The sequence below is a fragment of the Trichosurus vulpecula genome, chromosome 6, assembly GCF_011100635.1.
Source record: "Trichosurus vulpecula isolate mTriVul1 chromosome 6, mTriVul1.pri, whole genome shotgun sequence".
In the NCBI taxonomy this organism is placed as follows: Eukaryota; Metazoa; Chordata; class Mammalia; order Diprotodontia; family Phalangeridae; genus Trichosurus; species Trichosurus vulpecula.
In genome coordinates, this window is record NC_050578.1 from 264,797,846 (window position 1) to 264,825,707 (window position 27,862).

General features: G+C 37.3%; 1 protein-coding gene across 1 annotated transcript in view; it reads left to right on the top strand.

Annotated features, from left to right (window-relative positions):
• The first annotated feature begins 1,961 nt into the window (after nt 1-1,961).
• The window catches only part of LOC118854115 (vomeronasal type-2 receptor 26-like), a 34,561-nt gene continuing 8,660 nt past the window's right edge, over nt 1,962-27,862 (top strand). The window contains exons 1-2 of the mRNA XM_036764445.1: nt 1,962-2,206; nt 10,066-10,357. Of these exons, the coding sequence (XP_036620340.1) occupies nt 1,962-2,206; nt 10,066-10,357 (537 nt within the window). The remainder of the gene's footprint in view (nt 2,207-10,065; nt 10,358-27,862) is intronic.

A 27,862-nucleotide genomic window follows, 5' to 3' on the forward strand; every position in this document is an offset into this window, starting at 1 on the left:
GAGAGAGGGAGAAAGGGAGAGATAGAATGGGGTAAATTATCTCACATAAAAGTGGCAGGAAAAAACAGTTCTGTAGGAAGGGAAGAGGGGGCAGGGGAGGGAGAATGAGTGAATCTTGCTCTCATTTGATTTGACATGAGGAGGAAATAACATACACACTCAATTGGGTATCTTCTCCCAAAGGAAAGAAGAGGAAGGAGATAAAAAATGGGGAATGATAGAAGGGAGGGCAGATAGGGGGAGGAGGTAATCAAAAGCAAAACTTTCAAAAAGGAACAGGGTCAATGGAGAAAACTGAATAAAGGGGATAGGATAGGAAGGAGCAAAATATAGTTAGTCTTTCACAACCTGAGTATTGTGGAAGGACTTTACATAATGATACTCATGTGTCCTATGTTGAATTTCTTCCCTTCTTAGGGAGGGTGGGTGGGAAGGGAAGAGGGGAGACAATTTGGAACTTAATATTTTGAAAGCAGATGTTCAAAAAAATTCACATGCAACTAGGAAATGAGATACACAGGCAATGGGGCATAGAAATCTATCTTGCCCTACAAGAAAGTAAGGGAAAGGGGGATGGGTGTAGTGGGGTGACATAAAGGAGGGCTGACTGGGGAATGGGGCAATCAGAATATGTGTAATCTTTGAGTGGAGGGAGGGTAGAGATGGGGAGAAAACTTGTACTTCAAACTCTTGTGAAAATCAATGCTGAAAAATAAAAAATATTAAAAAAATAAAAAATACTTAAAAAGGAAAAAAGAAATCAAACCACATGGAAACAGAAAAAAAAGGAAAAGCCTCCCAAACTACCACCACCATTAATTGTTAATCAATGAGGGGTGATCTTCACCTGCCAGGACACAACTTTTTCTAAAGATATATATGCATTGGGTGACCTCCATGGTTTTGTCTTTGGTCCAAGAAAGACCACTGATCTTCAATTTATTGATTACTTTCAATAAATGACTACTAATGACTCAGAAACTCTTTCTTTCTGGCTTTTCATTCATGGTAGGTATGACAAACTTTCACCTTCTACAATCCTTCTCAGTTGCCTGTAGGAGGTAATTGCCGTATTGTGTTCATTGTTTCCACTGTTGGGCTAATAGGCAGCCTTGCAAGGAATGGGATTTATCAACCTAAAAACATAATTGAAAGTTCTATTTTTATTGTGATTATTCATTCAGAAAATAGTTAGTGTGTACTTCCAGAGGCCAAAGCATGTGGTTAATGTTATTCAGATAAGATAAATGTTAAATTCATCTCTGTCTGGTAAATTGTGGGCCTAGGCCTTATCACTATCATTCTTACTTTCTGCCCTTGTCACGTCACAATGTCCTCTGACTGATGCAACATCTGGTAACTTTGATCCACTGCAGATATTTCACCTAGGGATAATGGAAATAGTTTGGAATGCCTGCAAAACCTACTTTAAGAGAGATCAGAGCATACTGTGGGCATCTCAGAACCCATGGAAGCTGTGATGGCTCCAGGGATGGAAGGCTGGGAAAGGGATTCCCAAACATATTTTTTATGCTTATGTTTTTGAAATTTCCAAGAAGAAGGATGCAGGTGCAGAGTTTCTGGGCAGGATGATCCCAAGAGACTCACCCTCACTCTCAGACTCTGGTCAACATATTTGTTTGACTTGAACCCAAGAGACTTGAAGATGGCCCTCATTTCCTAATCAATCTGCAGAGAACAAAGAGAATAATATCCAGGAGGCAAAATGTCCCATAAATATACCCTGATCTTTCTAGCTTTTGCCTTTGTCCTAAACAGAGGCTTGCTGCATGTCTCACATTCTGCTTTTCCAAATGAGAAGGACTGTTCAAAGTTTGAGCATCCACTAGGAAAGAAAATCTTTAGCAGTGGAGAAGGTACCTATATTTCCATGAACAATGACCCCCAGTCAACTTAGAGTGCCCTACTCCCTGACTCTTTACAGATTTGGGATATTGGCCATGGGCTTGAGGGAACTCAGGCTCTTGATCACTAAAATATTTATGATCCTGCTTCTTCAGATTGCTCATTTTGAGTACCACATGAAGAAGAGTCCTTGTCATCTAGAAAGACCTTACACTCCCACCTATAGAAAAGAAGGGGACCTAGTCATAGGGGGCTTCTTCTCCTTCTTTCGGAAGACAGAGCTAACATATGACAAAGAGTTATTCCGAAGTCCTCCCCTCTGGAATGCTCCAGGCGGACAGTAAGTGGTTGTTTTTATTTTTCTGGTTGATGAAATGGTCATCCATATTTCTGCCTGACTGTTTTGTTGGTAGGGTTGTGTTTGAATTAGCCTCATAGCATTGACTAAAGCAATGACCTGGGTTTCACAAGTTCTAGAATCCTGGTACTCAGGAAGCTGATAAATGAAAGGTTTTACTATTGTTCTGTGCAGCAAGCAGAGAAATGGTCCCTATATAGCATTTAAACAGTCAGAGATTAATCTTACAGATGAAAAAAATCACCCAGTACAAACATGAGGCAAATACATCAGGGAGTAAAAACACTCAAATTTGAGGTTAAAGTGTAAAAAACTGTATTTTCTAAGAATAGATGGGTGACAAGTAGTTATTGGTGCCCAATACGAAGGACATATTTCTTATTGGACCATATGTGAGGAAGAATTTCTCGAGGTCACTTATCACTGCTAGGCTTGGGTGAGGTTTGGGTAAGGGAGTTTCTGCATCTTTATCAAACAAATTGGGGGAAGGATCTAAGGTTAACGATCTTAGGCACCAGAAATGAGCTCAGAGTCAAACTCACTCAAACTCAAACTCCAGATTCCTTTTTTGGTGACAAAGAAGATCAAAACATACAGCCAGAAGAAGTCAACAAAGTCAAGGAGCCTACATCAAAAGCCTCCAAAAAAAAATATGAATTGGTCTCAGGCCATGGAAGAGCTTCAAAAGGATTTGGAAAAGCAAGTAAGAGAAGTAGAGGAATTGGGACAAGAAATGAGAGTGAGGCAAGAAAACCATGAAAAACAAGTCAATGACTATCTAAAGAAAACCCCCCCAAAATACTGAAGAAAATAACACCTTAAATAAAAGACTAACCCAAATGTCAAAAAAGCTCCAAAAAGCCAATGAGGAGAAGAATGCCTTGAAAGCCGGAATTAGCCAAATGGAAAAGGAGGTCAAAAGACCACTGAAGAATATACTACCTTAAAAATTAGATTGGAGCAAGTGGAAGCTAGTGACTTTATGAGAAACCAAGATAGTATAAAACAGAAGCAAAAGGAAGGAAAAAATGGAAGACAATGTCAAATATCTCTTTGGAAAAACCACTGGCTTGTAGAGTAGATCCAGGAGACCTAATTTAAAAATTATTGGACTACCTGAAAGCCATGACCAAAAAAAGAGCTTAGCCATCATCTTTCAAGAAATTATCAATGAAAACTGTCCTGATATTTTAGAACCAGAGGGTAAAATAGAAATTAAAAGAATCCACCGATCGCCTCTTGAAAAAGACCCCAAAAAGGAAAAAAAAGGTCCTGGATTTGTTTTGACAGTTAGATTCCCGAATGTTTTATAATGTCTACAATAATTTTAAATGGAATTTATCTTTCTATATCTTGTTGTTGGGTTTTGTTAGTAATATATAGAAATGCTGATGATTTATGTGGGTTTATTTTACATCCTGCAACTTTACTGAAGTTATTTTTTTTCAAGTAGTTTTGTTTTTACTTGGTTCTCTAGGATTCTCTAAGTATATTAGCATATCATCTGCAAAGAGCGAAAGCTTTATTTCTTCTTTGCTTATTCTAATTCCTTCTACTTATTTTTCTTCTCTTATTGCTAAAGTTAATGTTTCTACTACCATATTGAATAACAGTGATGATAGTGGACATCCTTGTTTCACCCTCAATCTTATTGAAATGTGTCTAGCTTATCCCCATTACATATAATGCTTGATTATGGTTTTAGGTAGATACTACTTATATTTTAGAGAAGGGTCAGTTTATTCCTCTACTCTCTAGTGGTTTTGATAGCAATGGGTGTTGTAATTTGTCACAAGCTTTTTCTGCATCTGTCGAGATAATCATATGATTTGTTAGTTTTGTGGTTGATATGATCAGTTATGATGATGGTTTCCCTAATATTGAACCAGCCCTGCATTCCCGATATAAATCCTATCTGATCAAAGTATATTATTCTCATGATAAGTTTCTGTAATCTTTTTGCTAATATTTTAATTATTTTTTTGCATCCATATTCCTTAGGGAAATTGGTCTATAACTTTCTTTCTCTGTTTTGACTCTTCCCCCTTTAGGTATGAATACCATATTTGTATCCTAAAAACAATTTCATTAAACAGCAAATCAATTTGAAGTGATCAGAATGGTTTTAAAAAGCTAAGGGGAACGTGATAACTGTTGTCATGGATCAAAGCCTATTGATCTGGAAGACTTTTTTTTTTTTTTTTTTTGGTTTAGCTCTCCATGTCATAACTAAAAAATATGGTAGGACACATTTAGGGTTGATGGAAGGAAATGTTTTCTAATGATTCAAGTTATGCAAATACGAAATGTGTTCCTATTAGTTACTATGGGACCCTCTTCAATGGAGATTTTAAATAAAAGGGAAAAGACCTCTTATTATGTATATCGTAGAGATTAACCTTTGTGATTTGTGGTTTGAGTCATCACAGAACTTCCAGAACAGCATTTGAAAACATTGATGTGTGTGCCCATATTACTCCTCTACTCTAGGCCCAAAGAAAGTCATTGGGTACTCAATGCCTATAAAAGTAAATAAGAGGTCATACATATGCCATGTTTCAATAACCTTTTAGTCCCTGACCCAGGCTTCATCACCCTTTGTAGGCTTATTGCACAACAGTCCCCTTCAAGTAGTCTACATTGAAACCAACCTCATTTCCTTGCTGAAACTCATATATGAAAGCATACCTCCTTTTATGATATCTTCACATAGGTAATTACCCATGCTTGATAAGTGATTTCATATGTTTTTGGATATTCAAAATACTTTGCTATCTTTAAAATTATTTTAGGTAGCACTTTCTACAGGAAGTTTTCTCTGAGTTTTCCAGTGACTATAACCAAACCACAGAAATTTCATTGCATTTATTTTTGTGTATGTATTGTGTATTTTATTTTTCGGTATGTGTATAGGTGGTTTCCTATCAATCAAAATGAAGGTAGAAATACATGAGATTTTAAATTTTTATTTCCATCCAAAGCACTTAGTGATGAACATAAAAGGTTGTGTATATACACATACATATGTGTATATGCATGTGTGTATATACTTACATACATGCATATGCAAACACATATACTCCACATACACATATATACACATATATAAACACACACACACATATATATATTCATATATATATACATTATATATATATATATATATATTTCTTTTACAAACATACAAAAAACAGAAGAAAAAAACCCTGAAGAATGGATCAATGGTCTTTTCCATTGTGGAAGCAGTGCCAATGATTTCCATTTGAGCATTGCCAAAACCCAATCCCAGGTTACTCCCTCTATCTACTTCTTCAGATATTGTTCAGGAGATATTAAAGAGACTTAAGAAAATCACAAAGTGCTGTAGAATGGATCTGAAGAGGTATGGGGTTGAGGGGTGCTTGAAACCCCAGAATACCGATACATGTCCTGCCAAAGGAATTTGACCCAAGCCTTCTCAGGCAAGGAAATAGACAAAGTTTATTAAGGGTTTGTCATAATGGGTTGTCTTAAGAAATCCCACCCTTTGCTGCTCTTGTTTTCACAAGCAGGACAGATTTAACCTACTAAGCTAAATTGAAACTGAGCACCTTCATGGAGGCAAGATAAAACCTATGTACACAAAGACTGTAGGAGGGATCTAGGGTGGACCTGGGGTGATGGGGAGGAGGGGTTTAGAGAAGGTATTGAGGAGGAGTCTAAGGAGGAGCTTGATGGGACTGGGATAAAATCAGACTCCAGGAACCAAGAGAATGGGATTAAGGGTGGGAAGTAGCTGAAGCCTACCTGGAGATGACAGACAATAAGAGAGCTAGGGTAACAGAGCTAGGGTATAGATATTTTGATCAGGATCAAGGGTGGTAAACAGCCAGAAGGCAATCCAGAGTTATCCAGACAATGGAAGGCTAGGCTAGGCTGTGCTATTTGAGCATGAAAACCCAGATCAATTGAGAAGATTCAGGGTGGGGTTCAAGGGAGTTACCACAGTCCAAATCCCATCAGATCTACTACAAATTTATATTATGATATCTGAAAGGGGCTCTCACTACTGCAAGGAAATCCATGTACTGCTTCCTGAATGACTCCTTCGTCTTCTTTCACAGTAGCTATCCAAATCTTCGCTTGCATGTGGAAACTTCCAAAATCACCTCATTCTCCATATTCTCAGCTGAGGAGTATTAAGGCAATTAGACTTTTCCCTGTTCTTCCCTTTTGGGATGCTAAGACTATCAAGTCTCCCCTTTGTTTGAATTGGTGGGAAACCTTTTGCTGTCTTTGTTTTGGAATATTTCTCAGCACTGAGGCAATGGGGAGTCATTGACTTGTATATGATGTGATACTGGCTATGGGAAACATTCACACACCCAGCCTGTGTGAAGTCATAGCCCTCAGGGCTCTGAAAAGGATATAATTGAGGGGAGCTTAGTGTTTGACTTTTGGGGGTCACTCATGGAAGGAGTGTCGAGACTCTGGGCAAGCTATTGTGACTGCCCCCCTCCTACTTCCCCCCGCCTGCCACTTTGTTAACCCAGACCCATTGGCTCTTCTCTGGTAATTATGTATTGTGATTTGACCAGACAAGATCTGTTTGTTGATGTTTGCAATTTCTGTTTGTAATTGCTCTGAAGTTCAAGGGGCTGATCTTTTCCCCCAGAACTAAGTGAATGATGTATGTATGTTTGATTAAACTGAGATTGTTAACCCTTAAAGTTGCTTTCCCTAGAAAAGCAGATGAAAGACCCTGTGTTAGCAGCCCATCCCTATGCTGGTGTTATTGGTATTGCATAGCCACAGTAGCTGCTAGCGCATTGTTGCTACAAGGACATTGTCTTAAAATACACTCATAATGCAGAAGCCATTAGTTTGATCTACTTCATTCATTGCTTTTTTATATTCAATGTACTATTCACATAAATGACCATTTTGTCTTCATTCAATCTAGTTTCTGATGAAGATATGTATCCAATCATTTGTTCACTCGTAATCTCTACCAAACTACAATCTTTTACACTTTCCCCCCCTTTTCCCCTCACTCAATGACCTAATGACAAGAATTCGCCAACTCTTCTGTGAGCACTGAAATGGCCCCCTAATGGTTCTCTTGAGACATCTCTTGTGACATTTGCTAGTCTTTCCAATGATGTCTTCAGAAAGTACAATACTTGGCCTGGCAATTCCCTATTTGCTGAATTCTAATAATGTTCTGGTACCTCTCTGGTGAAAGGTAAACTTCGCAAGCATTTAACATCATCTCTTGGGCTCCACCTACACACACACACACACACACACACACACACACACATATATTTACTATCCTTTACCACCTTTCATCACTGTTTTGAATAAAGCCAAAGAGAGCACACCATTCTTCATGTTGCACACTCCATCTCTTGTTTCTGTACTTTTGGGAATACTTTCTCCCATTCCAGGAATGCAATTTCCTCTTACTTCCATGTCTTAGAATTCCTAGTTTCATTTATATTTCAACTCATTTGACATGAAGTCTTTCTTGCTTGGCTGTAGCTGTGACTTCCTCCAAATCATATGCTGTCCCCTTTGTTCCTAATTTAATACACTGCTTGCTATGTGCACATGCTTTCTCTGCTGGCTAGAACATAATTTCTTTGAGGATGGGGTATTTTTCTTTTTCTTTTCACTCTTGTCTCCACACCCCCATCACTTGCAAATTCAAGAAAGCTAGCAGGGGCCTCATAAACGCTTGTAAGGTGATTGAAATCACTTGTTAATCATTTCAGTTTCTGCTCATTGAGAACTCCAGGTTCTATCTTTCAGTTCACTGTTATGTAAATTTGAGAGCATTTATTTAATTATCTTGCTCATTCTCCTTGTATTCTCTTGGACACCATTGATCACTCTCTCCTCCTTGATGCTCTCTTTAGGTTTTGTGGAGTAGTTTTCCCCTGTTCTTATCCTCCTTTTCTTATTGCTCCTTTTCTATCTGCTTTGTTGGATTTTCTTGAGATCACACTGTCTAATTGTAAGTGTCCCTCAGGCATCCATCTCCTACCCCCTCTACTAGTACACTTGGTTATATTTTCAGCTCCCATGATTTACATAACATCTCTATGGTGGGGATTCTCATATTGACCCAAACTCTCTGCTGCCTTCATTTTTCATGTCACCAACTGCCTTTTAGACATCTGAACTAACTGTCCAGTGGACAGGTTAAGTTTAACACATTCAAAATAGAAATCATTCTCTTTTGCCCCTAAACTCTCTCCCTCTTACTGTAGAGGGCAAGACCATCCTCCAAAGCACTCTGGCTCCCTACCTTAGAATGATACTACATTTTTCTCTTTCCCTCTCCGCACATATCCATTGCCAAGGCCTGTCAATTTCAGCTTGACAATATCTCTTAAATGTATAGCTGCCTTCCTGTCTGTCTTTTGTCTGTCTGTCTTGTCTATCTGTCTCTGTCTCTTCTTTTTTCTGCCTCTCTCTGTCTCTGTCTTTTTCTTTCTTTTCTCTTTCTTTTCTTCCTTCCTTCCTTCCTTCCTTCCTTTCTTTCTTTCTTTCTTTCTTTCTTTCTTTCTTTCTTTCTTTCTTTCTTTCTTTCTTTCTTTCTTTCTTTCTTTCTTCCTTCCTTCCTTCCTTCCTTCCTTCCTTCCTTTCTTTCTTTCTTTCTTTCTTTCTTTCTTCCTTCCTTCCTTCTTTCCTTTTTTTCTTTCTTTCCTTCTTTCTTTCTTTCTTTCTATGTCCCTGCATTGGGGTGACAACTTGACTTACATAGGATATGTGAGGATACAGGGTGGGGGGAACAGGAACAAAAGTCCTGGCTGATCAAAAGATTCAGTCAGGTTATCATACTAGTGGGATAATCTCATTTGCATTCCTTGGTGGAGTCATGGAGCCCCAGGGATATCAGCTAGAAAAGGTCTGCCAGGTTATCCTTCAGTGGGATGGTCCTATCTAATGACATTCCTTGGTGGAGTCATGGAGTCCCAGGGGGTTTGCTAAATGCCAAAGATATCTGAGTCCATTCTTTCTGGGAGTGCTTGTCAGTAGCTAGGGGTTTCTCAGGGGTTCCTAATTTTCCCTGTATTACAATTGCTTAGCATGGTACTTGGCACATAGTAGGTGCTTAATAAGTGTTGATTCATTGATTCCCTGATTCTCAGTTATTCAGCTTCCAAGAGAGGAGTAACGTTTCCTTACCTGAATAAAACAGGAGGATGAATTGCAAGGCCAATAAAAATGCCTTGAAATTCTAAATTTTAAGATTCTTCTTCCTGTAGTTCAGATTTGAGAAAGAGTGAGATGAGTACTTCATCTTGAATACTTCATGGTACCCATAATATTTTCAGGAAAATTCTACTTTTAAATACATGTATTCCATTTTATCCCAACACATCTAGAAGATATATTTTCAGTATATTTCTCAATTCCTTTCTAATATGCTTCGCATATCTAACATGGTCAAGAGGGCCATTAAAATGTCTCAAAATTGAAAGTGCAGCATTAGAAACTTTCTATGTTTGAACAAGATAAAAAATCAGACTGCCTGCTTAGTTTAGTTCCACTCCAAGACTAGATATATTGTGATATCTAAAGAACATCATCATTTGTGTGTGTGTGTGTGTGTGTGTGTGTGTGTGTATTCTTGACAGCATTTTTGAAGATGATTTGTCCAAGTCTCTCATTTGACAGATGTGGACCTTGATGCTCATGGTGATGCAATGATTGGCCCAGGGCCATACTGTTAGTAAATGTTAGGAGCAAGATTTAAGACTTCATGTCCAGCACTCCATGCACTAAGACATCTTGCTCTTTCTGCACATATAGAGTTTGCCTGGCTCTTTATATTTTTCCTCTCACTTTAGGACGTTGCGCAAATATTACCAACACATCCTCGCTTTCCAATTTGCTGTGGATGAGATCAACAAGAATCCCCATTTGCTGCCAAACATAACCTTGGGCTACCAGTTGCTCAATAACTTCCAACATAACAAACTAGCCGTGGAGAGTTCCTTGGTATGGCTGTCAGGGATGAGTCCAACTATTCCCAACTATAGTTGTGGCGGTCAGCCCAATTCAGTAGCTGTCATTGGTGGGATGTCATCTGCACTGTCCATGGCCATGGCCACCGTTCTCAAACTTTATAAAGTCCCACAGGTAAGGGAGCTTAATATTGTCACTCATTTTTGTACAATATGCTCTTTGTGTTTAAAATAGCAAATCCTTTCTAAGCAGTTCTAATGCAGTGTCAGTGAGTCAAGAAAGAATTTTCAAGACGATCTTGGCTGTCCTCCCCCGTTATATGATATGCTACTTAATGGCATTGATTCCATTTTTCTGCCTCTTGGACTTGTGTCTCAAGCTCTTGGCAATGTGCCACACATAAAGAGAGCATTTTAACAAATGTCTGTTGCCTTGTTAACCAGTCTACAGATTGAAATCAGGTTGTTTGAGCCAGAAATTGTAGTTCTTCATATGGGTCCTGTTTCTTATCCTGTCGTGCAGCAAGATGATCAAATGCTATGCAAAAATATGTTTCAGTTGCCTTTATTTAATGTGATGTTGCGGGGAGAGGGCTATTCATATACCATCTGCTTTTTAAGAATCCAATGCTTGGAACTCTGGAAACAGACGCAGTGACTTATTCCTTGTTCTGAAGGAAAGACTGAGGGAACAGGAGTAATAGTGCAAACGGAGAGTTTATTTAGGTGTCACTCCCTGGATCATCTGGTCTGGCTCTTTGCAGGAGTTTATATTTTGAATCATGGGTCCATTTTCTGCTTATTTGAATCAAGCAGTTTTCTGTCCTGGTGTTCTTGAGCTATAATGGGATCAGCTTCTGTGGCTCTGGACTTTGGTGTTCTCTTTCAAAGGCTGTTTCCAGAGGTCCTCTAAGGATTCTTGTAATTATTTGAATCTCACCATATTGTAACTTGTTCAATCCCATCTCTAGGTTCCCTTTCACCTAAGGTCAGAATAACTTCATGTAACATATCCTCAGGGACACATGGCAGTGTAATTGGTGTGGCAGGGGAGAACAGCCATGTGTTCTTCCTCAAGCCTTTGATCTCTCACCTCTTCTTCCATAAATCTCCACCTAAGGGGGGTGTACTCTAAGTGGCCAGCATATGGGTACTATCCATCTTCTTGTATGATTCCCGTGTTAGGAGCCAATGAGCTATTCTGTCCCAAATTTTCTTGCAAAGGTGCTGTCTTGCATGTTCTGCATGAGCAGCAGAGAATGCCTCTGGAATTTTCTGGAAGATTCAGAAGAATCTCAGTTGGCCACACATTTCCCTTTTTCAAATGGACACAGTTCTCTAAAGGTTTGAATTTTTCTTTCAGAGTGGAAAGATGAGGGTTCCCTTGTAACTTCTTTTGTATCATACCTTCAAGTTTTCATTCATTGCCAGGACATCAATATCAATGCCATTGAGATTCTCATTGTGTCAATAGTCCCTAAAATGTTCCTTAGCAAACACTCTGACATTTTACAGTGTCACATGACAGGAATCATAAAGCTCCAAAATAATAATGCCTCTCCTCACCTCTTGCACTCATGATGAATCATCTTTTCCTCTAAGGCCATATTGGACCATCTCTAGCCCCTTTTCTCTCTCTTTCTACTCTCCCAACAGCCATAATCATTGCTCAGTGTTGGCTGCCCTTAGGAACTCACATATTCCTTCACCAGGGTTGTAACAGATACTATCTTTGTTGATGGAACTGTACCTCAGAGAAAGGGACTTCTATTGCATTAGGGTTAGGGTTAAACCCATGGCCACATCCTTGCTTCTCAGCTGGGCAATAATCCACCAAAATTATGTTCTCTGTCAACCTCTCACTTTTTGAAATCTGATGGGCTTTGATCTCTGGTGTCCTGGTGCTAGTATTTCTTCTCTAGTGATTCTATCTTCTTCTGTATCTACTCTCTTGCCAAGAAATTATAGGAGTTACCATCCTGCTACTCCACAGTCATATCCATGGTAAAAATGCAACTCCCACTTTTCTCTGACTTCCATTTGCATGCTTCTTATACATGAAAATTCTCCCTCTGCTTTTCTCTGTCACAAAAGGGTTTTCCTTTTTGTCTTGCACTTTTCCTGGTTTAGGTATCAGTACAATGTCTGTCTAATAAATGGAATTTCATAGTGCCCCTTTTTTGTCTATTTTTCCAAATAAATTATGGTGTATTGAAATTAATTGTTCTTCAAATAGTTGGTAGAAGTAATGTATGAATCAATTTTGTCCTGGTAACTTTTTCTTAGGGAGTTCATTGAAGGCTTCATTTTATATATATATAAAAGATAAAGGTAAGTATTGTATGTCCTCTTTTTAAAAATATGAACAATTTATGGTTTTGTAAATATTCATCCATTTTAGCTAGATTGTCAGATTTTTTGCATATATTTGAAGCAAACTAGTTTCTAGGAATTGTTATAATTTTCATATTTTTCTATTCTTAATTTTTCATTTTGTAATTTAGTTTCTTTTTTAAATCAAATTAGTCAATGGCTTATGTTATTTTTTACACACAGCTAGTTTTGTGCTTTATATATGAATTTAATGATTTTCTTATTTTAGAATTTATTAATCTTTCCTTTGTTTTTAAGGATCATTTTGATCACTTTCAATTTGTTGTTTTTCTAGGTCTTTTTTTTTTAGATTCATGCACAGTTTATTGATCTGCTGATGAAAATATTTGAAGATAAAATTTCCCCCTACATGTTGGTTTGGCTCCATCCCATAGATTTTGTTTTTTTCTCATTTTTGTTATTTCTATTAATCAAATTTTTGATTGTTCTTGATTTCTTTTTTGACTCACTCATTTTATTGTATTAAATAATTTGGTTTCCAGTTAATTCTTAAGCTATTTTTTTTGCCATTTAAAAAAAATATGGTTATTTTTTTAATTTTTAGTTTACAACACACAGTTTCACAAGTTTTTGGTTAAAATTTTTCTCTCTCACCCTCTCTTCCACCCTCTCCCCCAAGACAGCACATAATTCAATGTAGGTTCTACATATACCTTCACATTGAACTTATTAACTTAATAGTCCAGTTGTAAAGAAGAATTATAACCAATGGAATGAATCACGAGAAAGAAGAAACAAAAGCAAAAAAAGAAGGGAAAAAACAGAAATAATTTGCCTCAATCTGCATTAAGACTCCATAATTCATTTACTCGATGTGCATAGCTTTTTCCATCAGGAGCCATTTGGAGCTGTCTTTGAACTTTGCATTGATGAGAATAGCCAAGTCTATTAAATCTGGTCCTTTTAGATTTTGCATGTCTGTAATCATGTACAATGATCTCCTGGTTCTTCTCCCCTCACTCAGTATCAGTTCACATAAGTCTTTCTATGTTATAATGAATTCCATCTGCTCCTAATTTCTTAAAGCACAACAGTATTCCATTACATGCATGTACCACAGTTTGTTTAGCCATTCCCCAAGTGATGGTTATGCCCTTGATTTCTAATTCTTTGCTGTCACAAAAACTGCTGCTATAAATATTTTTTGTACATACTTGTGTGATCTCTTTGGGATGTAGACCTAGAAGTGGTACTGCTGGTCAATATATATCCACATTTTTATAGCCTTTTGGCATGGTTCCCAATTACTCTGCACAATGGCTGGATCAGTTCCCAACTCCACCAACAATGTTACAATGTTCCAATTTTTCCACACCCTCTCCAGCATTTATCATTTTTATGTTTTGTCATTTTAGCCAATCTGACAGGAGAGATATGTTACCTAAGAGTTGTTTTGATTTTCATTTCACTAATCAATAGTGATTTAGAGCAGTTTTTTTTTCATATCACTATAGGCATCTTTAATGTATTCATCTATAAACTGCCTGTTCATATCATTTGACCATTTTCTTTTTTTTTTAATTTTTTTATTTAATATATTTAGTTTTCAGCATTGATTTTCACAAGAGTTTGAATTACAAATTTTTTCCCCTTTTCTACCCTCCACCCACTCCAAAATGGCACACATTTTGGTTGCCCTATTCCACAGCCAGCCCTCACTTCTGTCACCCCCCTCCCCTCCCATCCCCTTTTCCCTTCCCTTCTTGTAGGGGAAGATAAATTTCTAAGCCCCGTTGCCTGTGTATCTTACTTTCTAGTGGCATGCAAAAACTTTTTTTTTTGGTTTTTGAACATCTGTTTTTAAAACTTTGACCTCCTTCTCTCTCCTCTTCCATTCCCACCCACCCTCCCTAAGAAGTCAAGCAATTCAACATAGGCCACATGTGTATCATTATGTATAACCCTTCCACAATACTCATGTTGTGAAAGACTAACTATATTTTGCTTCTTCCTAACCTATCCCCCTTTATTCAATTTTCTCCCTTGACCCTGTTCCTTTTCGAAAGTGTTTGTTTTTGATTACCTCCACCCCCATCTGCCCTCCCTTCTATCATCACCCCTTTTTAATCTTATTCTTCCTCCTTTATTCCTGTGGGGTAAGAAACCCAATTAAGTATGTATGGTATTCCCTCCTTACGTCAAATCTGATGAGAGCAAGATTCACTCATTCCCCCTCACCTGACTTCTCTTCTTCTCTTCTCTTCCTAAAGAACTGCTTTTTCTTGCCACTTTTATGTGAGATAATTTATCCCATTCTATCGCTCCCTTTATCCCTCGCCCAATATATTCCTCTCTCATTGCTTAATTTGATTTTATTTTTTTTAGATATCTTCCCTTCATCTTCAACTCACCCTGTACCTGCTCTCTCTCTCTCTCTCTCTCTCTCTCTCTCTCTCTCTCTCTCTCTCTCTCTCTCTCTCTCTCTATATATATATATATATATATATATATATATATATATATATATATATATGTATGCTCATACATATATACATACATACACTCTCACATATACATATATATACATAAACATATATACACATATATATGCATATTACCTTCAGCTACCCTGATACTGAGGTCCCATGAATCATACTCATCATCTTTCCATGTAGGAATGTAAACAGTTCAACTTTAGTAAGTCTCTTGCAATTTATTTTTCTTGATTACCTTTTCATGCTTCTCTTGATTCTTGTGTTTGAAAGTCAAATTTTCTCTTCAGCTCTGGTCTTTTCACTGAGAAAGCTTGAAAGTCCTCTATTTTATTGAAAATTGGTATTTTGACTTGGAGCATGATACTCAGTTTTGCTGGGTAGGTGATTCTAAGTTTTAATCCTAGCTCCATTGACCTCCTGAATATCGTGTTCCAAGCCCTTCAATCTCTTAATGTAGAAGCTGCTAGATCTTGGGTTATTCTAATTGTGTTTCCACAATACTCAAATTGTTTCTTTCTGGCTGCTTGCAGTATTTTCTCCTTGACCTGGGAGCTCTGGAATTTGGTGACAATATTCCTAGGATATTTCTTTTTGGGATCTATTTGAGGAGGTGATCTGTGGATTTTTTCAATTTCTATTTTGCCCTGTGGCTCTAGAATATCAGGGCAGTTCTCCTTGATAATTTCTTGAAAGATGATATCTAGGCTCTTTTTTTGATCATGGCTTTCAGGTAGTCCAATAATTTTTAAATTATCTCTCTTGGATCTATTTTCCAGGTTAGTGGTTTTTCCAATGAGATATTTTACATTGTCTTCCATTTTTTCATTCCTTTGGTTCTGTTTTATAATATCTTGATTTCTTATCAAGTCACTAGCTTCTGATTTCTCCAATCCAATTTTTAAGGTAGTATTTTCTTCAGTGGTCTTTTGAACCTCCTTTTCCATTTGGCCAATTCTGTCTTTCAAGGCATTCTTCTCCTCATTGGCTTTTTGGAGCTCTTTTGCCATTTGAGTTAGTCTATTTTTTGAGGTGTTGTTTTCTTCAGTACACTTTTCAGTATTTTTTTTGGTCTCCTTTAGCAAGTCATTGACTTGTTTTTCATGGTTTTCTCTCATCCTTCTCATTTCTCTTCCCAATTTTTCCTCTACTTCTCTAACTTGCTTTTCCAAATCCTTTTTGAGGTCTTCCATGGCCTGAGACCAGTTCATGTTTTACTTGGAGGCTTTTTTTGTAGGCTCTTTGACTTTGTTGATTTCTTCTGGCTGTATGTTTTGGTCTTCTTTGTCCCCAAAGAAAGATTCCAGAGTTTGAGACTGAATCTGAGTGCATTTTTTCTGCCTGGCCATGTTCCCAGACAACTTACTTGACCCTTGAGTTTTTCAGTGGGATATGACTGCTTGTAGACTATAGAGTTCTATGTTCCAAGCCTGGGGGGATGCCCCAGCTCTTCCACACCAGCACTCCTCCTTCCCCAAGAACCCCCAACCCAGACTGGACTTAGATCTTCAGCAGGCGCTTCATTCCTGCTCTGATCAGCCACTTAATTCCTCCCACCAGGTGGGCCTGTGGCCGGAAGCAACTGCAGCTGTAGTTCTGTAGCAGCCCCACCTCTGCTGCCCCTGGGTTGGTGGCCGAACCGCAAACTCCCTGTCCCCAGCAGCTTTTCCTACAAACCTTCTCTGTTGTCTTTGGTGTTTGTGGGTTGAGAAGTCTGGCAACTGCCACAGCTCACTGAATCAGGGCGCTAGGGCACACTCTGCCTGGCTCCTGGTCTGGTTGGTCCACACCGCCCATGCTGGGCTCTGCTCCACTCTGCTCTGCTCCCAGTTCTGTGTGGGACAGACCTTACCCAGAGACCATCTAGGCTGTCCTGGGGTAGTGTCTTGCTTTCCTCTGCTATTTTGTGGGTTCTGCAGTTCTAGAATTGGTTTAGAGCCATTTTTTATAGTTTTTGGAGGGGCTTGGTGGGGAGCTCACGCTAGTCCCTGCTTTCCAGCTGCCATCTAGGCTCTGCCCCCTGATTTGACCATTTTCAATTGGGGAATGACTTGTATTCCTACAAATTTGCCTCAATTCCCCGTATATTTTAGAGATAAGGCATTCATCAGAAACATTGGTTGTAAAGATTCTTTCCCAATTATCTGATTCCTTCCTAATCTTGCTTGTATTGGCTTTCCTTGTAAAAAAAAAAACTTTTCAATTTAACGTAATCGAAATTATCCCTTTTGCATTTTGTAACACTTGCTATGTCTTTTTGCATCATGAATTTGTCCCTTTCCCATAAATCTGACAGATAAACTACTTCTTGCTCTTCCAAATTACTTATAGCATCAGCCTTTAATGCAAAATCATGAAACCATTTTGACTTTATTTTCATATATGATGTAAGATATTGATCTGTGTCCAGTTTCTACCATACTATTTTCCAGTTTTCTGAGCAGTTTTTGTGAAATAGTGATTTATTAACCCTCCCTTGATTCTTTGAGTTTATCAAAGAGGAGATTGCTATAGTCATTGAATACTGTGTCTTGTGTACCTATTCCATTTATCCACTGATCTTTTTCTTGACCAGTACCAATTAGCTTTGATGCTGCTGCTTTATACTACAGTTTAATACCTGGTATGGCCAAGCCACCTTCCCTAGCATTTCTTTTCATTAATTCCCTTGATATTCTGGAACTTTTGTTCTTCCAGATGAATTTTGTTATTATTCTATTGCACTCTGTAAAACAATTTTTAGTACTTTGACTTGTATGGCAATGAATAAGTAAATTAATTTAGGTAAAATTGTCAATTTTATTATTTGAGCTCTGCCTAACGACATGCAACTGATGTTTTTTTCACCTTTTATTTAGATCCGAATTTATTTGCGTTTCATAAGTATGTTCACATAGGCCCTGGCTTTGTCTTGGTAGGTACACTCCCAAGTATTTTATAGTGTCTACAGTAACTTCCAATGGAATTTCTATTTCTATCACTTGCTGTGGGCTTTGTTAGTAATATATAGGAATGCCAAGGATTTATATGAGTTTATTTTATATCCTGCAAATTTGCTAAAGTTATTTATTATTTCACGTAATTTTTTTACTTGATTCTGTAGGATTCTCTAAGTAAATCATCTTATCATCTGCAAAGAGTGATAACTTAGTTTCCTCTTTCCTATTCTAATTCCTTCAATTTCTTTTTCTTCTCTTTTGCTAAAGTGAACATTTCATAGTACCAAATTCAAAAATAGGAGTGGTAATGGGCATCCTTGTTTCATCCCTGATCTTATTGAGAATGGATCTAGTTTATCCTCATTATATACAATGTGAGCTGATTGTTTTAGGTAGATACTACTTACAATTTCAAGGAAGACTTCATTTATCCATATGCTTTCTAGTGTTTTGAATAGGAATGGGTGTTGTACTTTGTCCAAAGCTTTTTCTGCATCTATTGAGATAGTCATGTGGTTTCTGCTAGTTTTGTTCTTGATATGATCAATTATGCTGATAGTTTTCCTAATATTGAACCATCCTTGTATTCCTGGAATAAATCTGACCTGGTCACAGGGTATTATTCTTGTGGTAAGTTGTTAAAATCTTTTTGCTAAAATTTTATTCAGATTTTTTGCCTCAGTATTCATTAGAAAAATTGTTCTATAATTGTCTTTCTCTTTTTTGACACTTCCTGGTTGAGATATTAGTTCCATATTTGTGTCATAAAAAGACTTTGGTAGGACTCTTTCTTTTTCTAGTTTCCAAAATACTCTGTGAGGTATGGGAATTAGATTTGCTTGAAATGTTTAACAGAATTCACATGTAAAACCATCTGGCCCTGGAGATAAATTCCTAGGGAGTTCATTGATGGCTTGCTCAATTTCTTTTTCTGAGTTGGGGTCATTTAGGTATTTTACTTCCTCTTACGTTAACCTGGGCAATTTATATTTTTTGTAAATATTCACCATTTCCATCAGGTTTTCACATTTGTGGGCACACAACTGGGAAAAATAACTCCTAATTGTTGTTTTAATTTCCTCTTCGTTGGTGGTGAATCAACCCTTTTCATTTTTGATTCTGGTAGTTTCATTTTCTGCTTTCTTTTTTAAAATCAAATTGACCAAAGGTTTGTCAACTCTATTCTTTTTTTTTCCACAAGACCAGCTTTAATCTTTTTATTAGTTCAATAGTTTTCTTGATTTCAATTTTATTAATCTCTCCTTTGCTTTTCAGCATTTCTAATTTGTTATTTAATTGAGGATTCTCAATTTGTTCTTTTTTCAGCTATTTCAGTTGCATACTCAATTCATTGATCTGCTATTTCTTTATTTTATTCATGTAAGCATTAAGAGGTATAAAACTTCTCCTAAAAACTGATTTTGCTTCATCCTATAAGTTTTGGGATGACCTTATTGTCATTCTCTTGAATGAAGTTATTAATTGGTTCTATGATTTGTTCTTTGACCTGCTCATTCTTTAGGATCAGATTATTTAGTTTCCAATTAATTTTTATTTTATCTTTCCATGGTCCTTTATTAGAAATAATTTTAATTGCATCGTGATCTGACAAGGATGTATTGACTATTTCTGCCTTTCTGTACTGGATTGTGAGATTTTTATGCCCTAGTACATGGTCAATTTTTGAGTTTGTGCCATGTACCACTGAGAAAATGGCATATTCCTTTTTATCCCCACTCACTTTTCTGCAGATGTCTATCCTATGTACTTTTTTTAAAGTTATATTGACCTCCTTAACTTCTTTCTTGTTTCTTCTGAGGTTAGATTTATCAAGTTCAGAGAAGTGAAGGTTGAGGTCCCCCACTAGTATAGTTTTGCTATCTATTTCTTCCTGTAATGCCCTTAACTTCCCCTCTATGAATCTGAATACTATACCACTTGGTACATATATGTTAAGTAATGATTTTGCTTCACTATCAGTGGTGCCTTTTAGCAGGATATAGTTTCCTTCCTTATCTCTTTTACTTAGATCTAACTTTGCTTTTGCTTTGTCTGAGATTAGGTTTGCTACCCCTGCTTTTTTAACTTTAGTTGAATAATGATATATTCTCTTTATTCTTTTTACTTTTATCCTATGTCTGTCCCCCTTTTTGAAATGCATTTCTTGGGAAATACAATATTGTAAGACTATGGTTTTTAAAACATTCTACTATCAGCTTCTGTTTTATGAGAGAGTTCATTCCACTGACATTCACAGTTATGATTACTCTCTGTGTCTTTTTCTCCATCCTATTTCCCCCCATTTATGCCTTCATTTGTCCCTTCTCCATACCACTCCTGAAAAGAGTTTTGCTATTCACCACTGTCTTCTTCCATTTTAGCTCCCTATGACACTCCTCCCTTATCTTATCCTTTTCTTCTTGCTACTCTTTCCCTCCCTTCTATCCACACCCCTTTTCTTTACCCTTTCCCTTCCTACTGCCTGTATGATAAATTTAATTTCTATACTTATTAGAGCATGTTATTTTCTCCTTAAATCAATCCAGTGAGAGCAAAGCTCAAACACTGCTTTTCTCCATCCCTTATCTCCCTCTATATTTTTGTGCCTCTTCATTTGGCACAATTTACCCATTTCTGTCTCTTCCTTACCTCTTCTCCCAGAACAATCCTTTTGCACCCCTTAATTATGTTTTTTTATTGTCACATCGGTTACTTTATACTGACACACTCAGACTGTGTATATCCCTTTCAATTGTCATAATAACTGTACCATTCTCAAGCATTCTCAAGAATAACATATATACAGCATATATAACTCAGTGTAATCCTCTACAAAGATGTAAGCAATTTTCCTTTATTGAATAACACAATTATTCCACTTTTTACCTTTTCATGTCTCTCTTGAGTTTTTTTTTTTATTTGAAGATCAAATTTTCTATCGAGCTCTGGCCTTTTCATCAGGAAGGTCTGGAATTCCCTTATTTCATTTAATGCCCATCTCTTTTTTCAGGAAAAAAAATTGTTCTCCATTTTGCTGGGTAGATGATTTTTGGTTGTAGTCCAAGCTCCTTTGCCTTTTAGAATATCATCTTACAATTCCTCCTTTCTCTATTGTAGAAGTTGCAAGATCCTCTTGACTGTAGTTCCACAATATTTGAATTGTGTCTTTTTGGTTGCTTGCAGTATTTTCTCCTTGACCTGATAATTCTGGACTTTGGATACAATATTTCTTTTAGTTTTCAATTAGGGATCTCTTTCAGGGAATGTTCGGTGGATTCTTTCAATGACTGTTTTGCCCTCTGGTTCTAGGACCTTGGGGCACTTTTCCTTTATGGTTTCTTGGAAGATACTCTCCAGGCTCTTTTTTCCATTGTGGCTTTCAGGTAGACAAATAATTTTTAGATTATCTCTCCTGGATCTATTTTCCAACTCAGTTGATTTTGCAATCAGATATTTCACATTTTCTTCTATTTTTTTCATTCTTTTGATTTTGTTTGACTGATTCTTGAAGTCTCCTAGAGTCATTTTCTTCTACTTGCCCAATTCTAATTTTTATTGTATTGTTTTCTTCATTTAGCTTCACTCCCTCCTTTCCATTTGGTTAATTTTACTTTTCAATAAGACATTTTCTCCATTTATATTCTGAACCTCCTTTACCATTTCACTAATTTTACTTCTTAAATATTTGATCTCATCAGTGATTTTTTTCCAGTTTTTCCATTTTTTTCTCTTACTTCTCTAATTTGGTTTTTAAAGTCCTCCTTGAATTCTTCCAGGAATGCTTTTTGTGCTAGAGACCAGCTCACATTCCCTTTTGAGGTTTCAGTTGTGGGTATAGTGTCAAGGCTGTCCTCTTCTGAATTGGTATTTTGACCTTCCCTGTCTCCATAATAGAAATTAAAGGTGTTTGGTTTTTACTTTTTTTTTCATGGTGTTTGTTTATTTTTTCCCCTGGATTCTAGAATGGATCTCTGCTTCTGGGGCTCAGCGAGCTGTGTCTCAAGTTTTTTGTGTTGGGAGCTGTGGGCCTGCTCACTGGCTTTGTTTGCTGTGGTCTCTCGTTTTTGTGGTAGGGGTGTTCTGGCTGCTGGCAGTCTCCTCTTCCCCTGATTCTTTTCTACAGCATAGCTGGTCAAAGCCATTATCTGTGCTGGTGTCTGCCACTTCCCCTGGCTGTATCAACACACTTCTAGGGTCTTGGTGTTTACTTTTGCTAGCTCCACAACCCTGGGTATCAGGAACTCCCACTGTTCTCCTGAGGTGGGGCCTGCTGGGACATCTCTCTTCCTGAAGCAGTCTCCTTCTTCCACCACCAACTCATTGCACTGGAAGGCTAGTGAAGGCCCACTTTGACTCCTCTATTTTATGATTTCTCCTCAGTGAGTATTATCTGGGTGAGGAAGAGAGGGATGAAAGCCATTTTACCTGGTCATCATGGCTGCAGAAGTTTAAGAAGATGTGTTTCAAACCTTTAGAAAGTGTGCTTAAACCCTCAGGGGTCACTGCTCCTGCATCCATAGGCTGTCTGCTGGTGTTTCTCATAGTTCTGTCCTTGGCTGGGAGGCCTGACAATCAATTGCTGCCTACTTCCACCCTGGACATGCTCCTGCTCCCACATTTTTCACACAGTGTTCTCCCAGATCAGTGCACTGGCTGGGTTTATCAGCTGTTTCTAGTGGGTGTGTTCTGTTGCCATTCTGTGTGTGTGGCACTCCTGCCCCACTCAGTCTACTAGGCACTTCTAACTCCCTCAAATTTGCTCAGATTCACTTTTTTTAGATGTATCTGGCAGAATTTGTGAGAGAACTCCAGTAGTTCTTCACTTTCACAGTGCCATCTTGGCTCTGCCCCCTATTAAGGAATGATGACACAAAACTTCTAAATGAACTCTAGAAGTGAAAAGGATCTTAGTATTTCATAAGCTGAGGGCTACAAGAGTCATTTGAGGAAAAAGAAGTGGGGCTAAAAAAGGAGGCCTTGGAGGCAGCTGCATGTAGTAGGCTGTGGTAGCATTGCATGTTTTCAGGCTATGGATTGTTGTGGAATCATTGTTGGAAAACTGATTGGGAGTACATTCCAGGGCACCCCTTGCTGGTGCTGGATTCAGAACATTGCTGCATAATTGCACTGTTAACAGTTCCCAGTCTTATTTTCCGAAAGGAGAAAAAGGCATGTTCTTTCTGGGTAGCAGGGCTCATGGTAGAAGTTCCAGAATGGAAAGAGGTGCTTGTGGTCACTCATGTTGGAGTATGGTCCCTGTTATCAATTTCAAGACACAAAAGGAGACTAGAAATTATAGGTACAAGAAATCAGGGACACATTCACAGTCCAAGGGTCAGGAGGAGTTCTAGCATTGATGTCTAAAGGGCAACAAGGACCTCAATCTCCTTCTTCAAACTAGATAAATCTAATCATAAAATAAATAAGAAAGAATTTGGGACAGAAATAGAATTTTTGAAAAGTTAAATATGATAGATTTTTGGGAAAATTTGATAAAGACTAGAAAGGAATATACCTCTTCTCATATGTGCATTGTGTCACCACAAAAATTGATTATGTATTAAGGCATAACAACTGCATACTCACATGCAGGAAACCAAAACAGCAATTGCACCATTTTCATGTCATAATCCAGTAAAATTATATTCAATAAAGGTTTGTGCAAAGTGGATTATAACTACATAACTACATAATGGAAACTACCTAATTTGATCCTATTATCAGGATGCATTGGTAGGTAAAAGAACAATCAATAATATCATTAAAGGCAATGATAACAATGCGATGATACACCAAAATATATGGGGCACAGTCAATGCAGTACTGAGGAGAAAATTTATCTCTCTAAATGCTTATATCAGTAAAATACAAAAGGAAAACATCAATGAATTGAAGAGGGGAACAAAAAAGAAAACTAGAAGAAGAAAAACATGTCCAATTAAATGCAAAAGAGAGATTAAGACACCAATTTAAGAACACTTGATCATTGCTTGCTTCTTTGTTGGCAACCAAAATGGGCTCTTAGCACTTAGTTCAACCAAGGGCCCTTGAAAGAAAACCATTGAACTTCTATATTAAACTAAGTTAGTTTCATGAAAAAAAAAATGAAAAGGATTAACCATTGGTTCATTTGATTAAAAAATAAGATAGAAGAAAAACAAATTGCCATTATGAAATAAAAAGGTGAACTCAGCCCTAACGAAGATTAGATTGAAGCAATTATTAGGAACTCTTTAGACCAATTATATTTTAATAAGTCTGGAAGTCTACATAAAATGTCTGATCCAATCATTCTGGAGAGCAATTTAGAACTATGTCACAAGGTCTATAGAACTGTGCCTAGCCTTTGACCCATGAATATTGCTCCTAGGTCTGCATCCAAAAGAGATCAAAGAACAAGAAAGACCTATATGTAAATGTGCATACATATGTTACATATATGTTATAGGTTTTATATATATATATACATGTTTGTGTATCTATGTCTATGTATCTATATCTCTCAATATCTATATTTATCTATCTATTGTGGCTCTTTTGAGATTGGCAAAGAATTAGAAATTGAGGGGATGCCCTTCAGTTGAACGGGAATTGAACATGCTGTGTTATATGATTGCCATTGAATACTATTGTGCTATAAGAGAAATGGTGAGGTGGATTTTTTTGAAAGAAAAAGAACTTAAGAAGACATGTATATGAACTGTTGCAATGTGAAATGAGGAATATCAGGAGACCATTGTACACAGAAACAGCAACAATGTACAATGATCAACTGTGAATGACTTAACTATTTTCAGCAATATCATGATTGAAGACTATTGCAAAGGACTTATGATAACGTTATCACTCTCCAGAGAGCAAAGTAATGGAGTCTAAATGAAGAATGAAGCACACTTTTTCTACTTTATTATTCTTGGGTTTTGTTTTGTTTTTTACCTGCATTTTATCTTGCAATGTGGCTAATATGAAAATGTTTTGCATGACTGCCCATTTATACTCTATATGAAATTGCTTGTGATATCAAGGAGGGAAGCAGTTGGATAAATGCCTGGTGAAGAGTGTTTTTTCTCCCCCAAAACACAAATGAAGATGAATTGAATTAATCCACTGGTAATGCCACTTCAGCATAACACTGCAGACATAGAAATTCTTTGTGGATAGACAATTCCCTCAGAACACAGAAAGATAACTACCCAAAGAGGCCTCTTACCAGGGCAGATTTGGGTCTTAAAGATTATCATTGTGAGGAGGAGGATGATCATTCTGTCATTAACTAGCACTGGCATAGGGACAGTATAGTCTGTATGTCAAAGGAAGGTTAGAATTATGTGGCCAGTTTCTAATCTATAATAAGAAATCCAAGGTAAGTGTGCCTTTTATATAACTGAATATATTAAAAAACAGACCTACTAAAAGAATATTAAATTTTCATTGTATTTGCTTTGCATTGACATTATGCCTGTTTTGTAGGACCTTTTGTGTACCTTGTTTATTTTACTGTATGATTTCTGATGTGGTTTAATAGGTCTTCCATAGTTATTATTTCTATCCTTATTTACTTTTGTGTGCCACTGAGAAATGTGCATGTGGTTTATGTCGTAGGTTATTTGGACTGGTAGTCATTAACACAATCTATCAAGTGTGGCTTGGCTTTGTATTACTTCTGTTGCAAGGATTTTTTGTTGTTGTTCTTCTTCTTAAACATTGATTTCTTCCATTTTACATAATTTCTCCTAAACACCTGATCCTTTCTCTGTCTTCTATTTTATAGTGTCCCCTTGTTTGCAGCACAATTTCTCAGATCATCTCAGCAACCTAAACAGGAGAGGGGATACTTTCTTTTAAAAATATGATTTATTTGTTATATGTTGAGTTTCAAGTTGTATCTCTCCCTTTCTCCCCAATTCTTTCCAGAAGGCCAATATTTGAGATAGATTTATATGTGGAACAAGACACTACATACTTCCATATATCTTTTCTTTCTCTGGAGTTGGACAGCATTTTTCTTCATTAGTCTTTCATAATTGATTACAAAGTTCACATTACTCAGAATATGGTAGTCATTCATAGAGTGTAATTGAATCATATTTCTGATTTTGTGTTCAATTTTCTCTTATTTTGCAGTATACGACCTAATGTCAGTCTTAGCATGTTTGTTTCTAAAATCAACCTGTTTGTCATTTCTTACAGCACAATACTATTTATTTACAATCTTATACCACAACTTATTCAGCTATTCTCCATTTGATGAGCATTCACTGAATTTCAGTTCTTTGCTACGCTTAAGAGAGCTGCTATAAATATTTTAGAAAATATAGATTTGCTTCCTTATCTCCTGATTACTTGGGAAATAGGGTTCTTAGTGCTATTGCTCAATCAGTTTGTACAGATAGTTTTATACCACTTTCAGTGTAATTCCAAAGTGCTCTTCATAAAGTTAAATCAGTTCATAATTCCACCAACAGTATATTAGTATTCTAGTTTTTTCCATATTCCATTGTGCTTTGTCCTTTCCCTCTGCTCTCCTTTCAGCCCATTTGATTGGTGTGGGATAATATTTTATAGTTGTTTTAAATTGCATTTTTCTATTCAAAAAGAGAGAGGATATTTTCTTATCCTATGTCAGGTAGGGCACCCCAAACTCATTGAAAAAGTGATTTGCTGTCTGACCAGGGGTATATGAGAGAGCCATTTCATAATTAATCTTCTGAGGGCAAAATTTCCATGATTGTGAGACATCTTTTATACATTCTTGCCCCAGATATGAGCCTAAGAGTAACCTAATGTCATGCCAAGTCATGGGATGGGGAAGTATAATTTTCCTAAGTTCTTACCTTCCAATTTAATGGGATGAAAATGAGTGTATATTCCCAAACACTTGGTCACAGCTGGTTCAGCTCACAAGGACATCAGTTTGTGAATCTGGCTGGATGTCTTTGCTGATTGGGTTATTGGGGATCTGATTAAAATCAGAGTTCAGCACTAGTTCCTTTATCTCATTCTTAGAAAATTGGGGTTGAAGGATGAAACAAAGATACTCTGCATATGAAACTTTATCTTGGCTCCAGGACCAATCTGACTACTGAAGGTCTGATAATGGTGCATTTTTTTTTGTTAGAGATCAGGCATCTGCCTACTCAAAGGTTATGGAGAAATGACTTATTGCTTACCTCATAGACTTCTTACTAACAAGTTAGGGGGAATGTGTAACGCCACCTTGGAAGCAGCTTTCAGTTTGAATAGGTCCCCATGTCCCAACATTTTTTAGGACTGGACTAGAAACATTTTCCTCTTAGAACAAACTCTGGGTAACAAGTCTTGTTATCAGGAAAGTGCCATGTTCCCTGGAACCATGAGGGAAGTGAAATGCTTGGCATAGAAAGGCTGGACAAAGGAATTTTTTATGTTTGGGGTGATGAAGAGGTGAGATGAGTTAGAGAGGACATGTAAATATGTGCACATGTTTAAATAACAGGTTCATAAAGGAGACATTAAGAATGTTCTACTTGAAACAACATGAAAGAAATAGGACCAATTAGTCAATGTTCCAAAGAGGCTGATTTAGCTGCAAAGTTAAGAAAAAAAAATGTTCTAATTGATAATGCTGTCTAAAAAAGGAATGGTATTTTGAAGGGAACTGAGTTTTCTCCCATTGAAGTGTTTCGGGGGGCGGAGCCAAGATGGCAGCTGGAAAGCAGGGACTAGTGTAATCTCCCTGCCAAGTCCCTCCAAAAACCTATCAAAAATGGCTCTGAACCAATTCTAGAACTGCAGAACCCACAAAACAGCAGAGGGAAGCAGGGCTCCAGCCCAGGACAGCCTGGATAGTCTCTGGGTGAGGTCTATCCCACACAGAGCTGGGAGCTGGGAACGGAGTGGAGCAGAGCCCAGCCTGAAGGGCGCGGACCAGCCAGA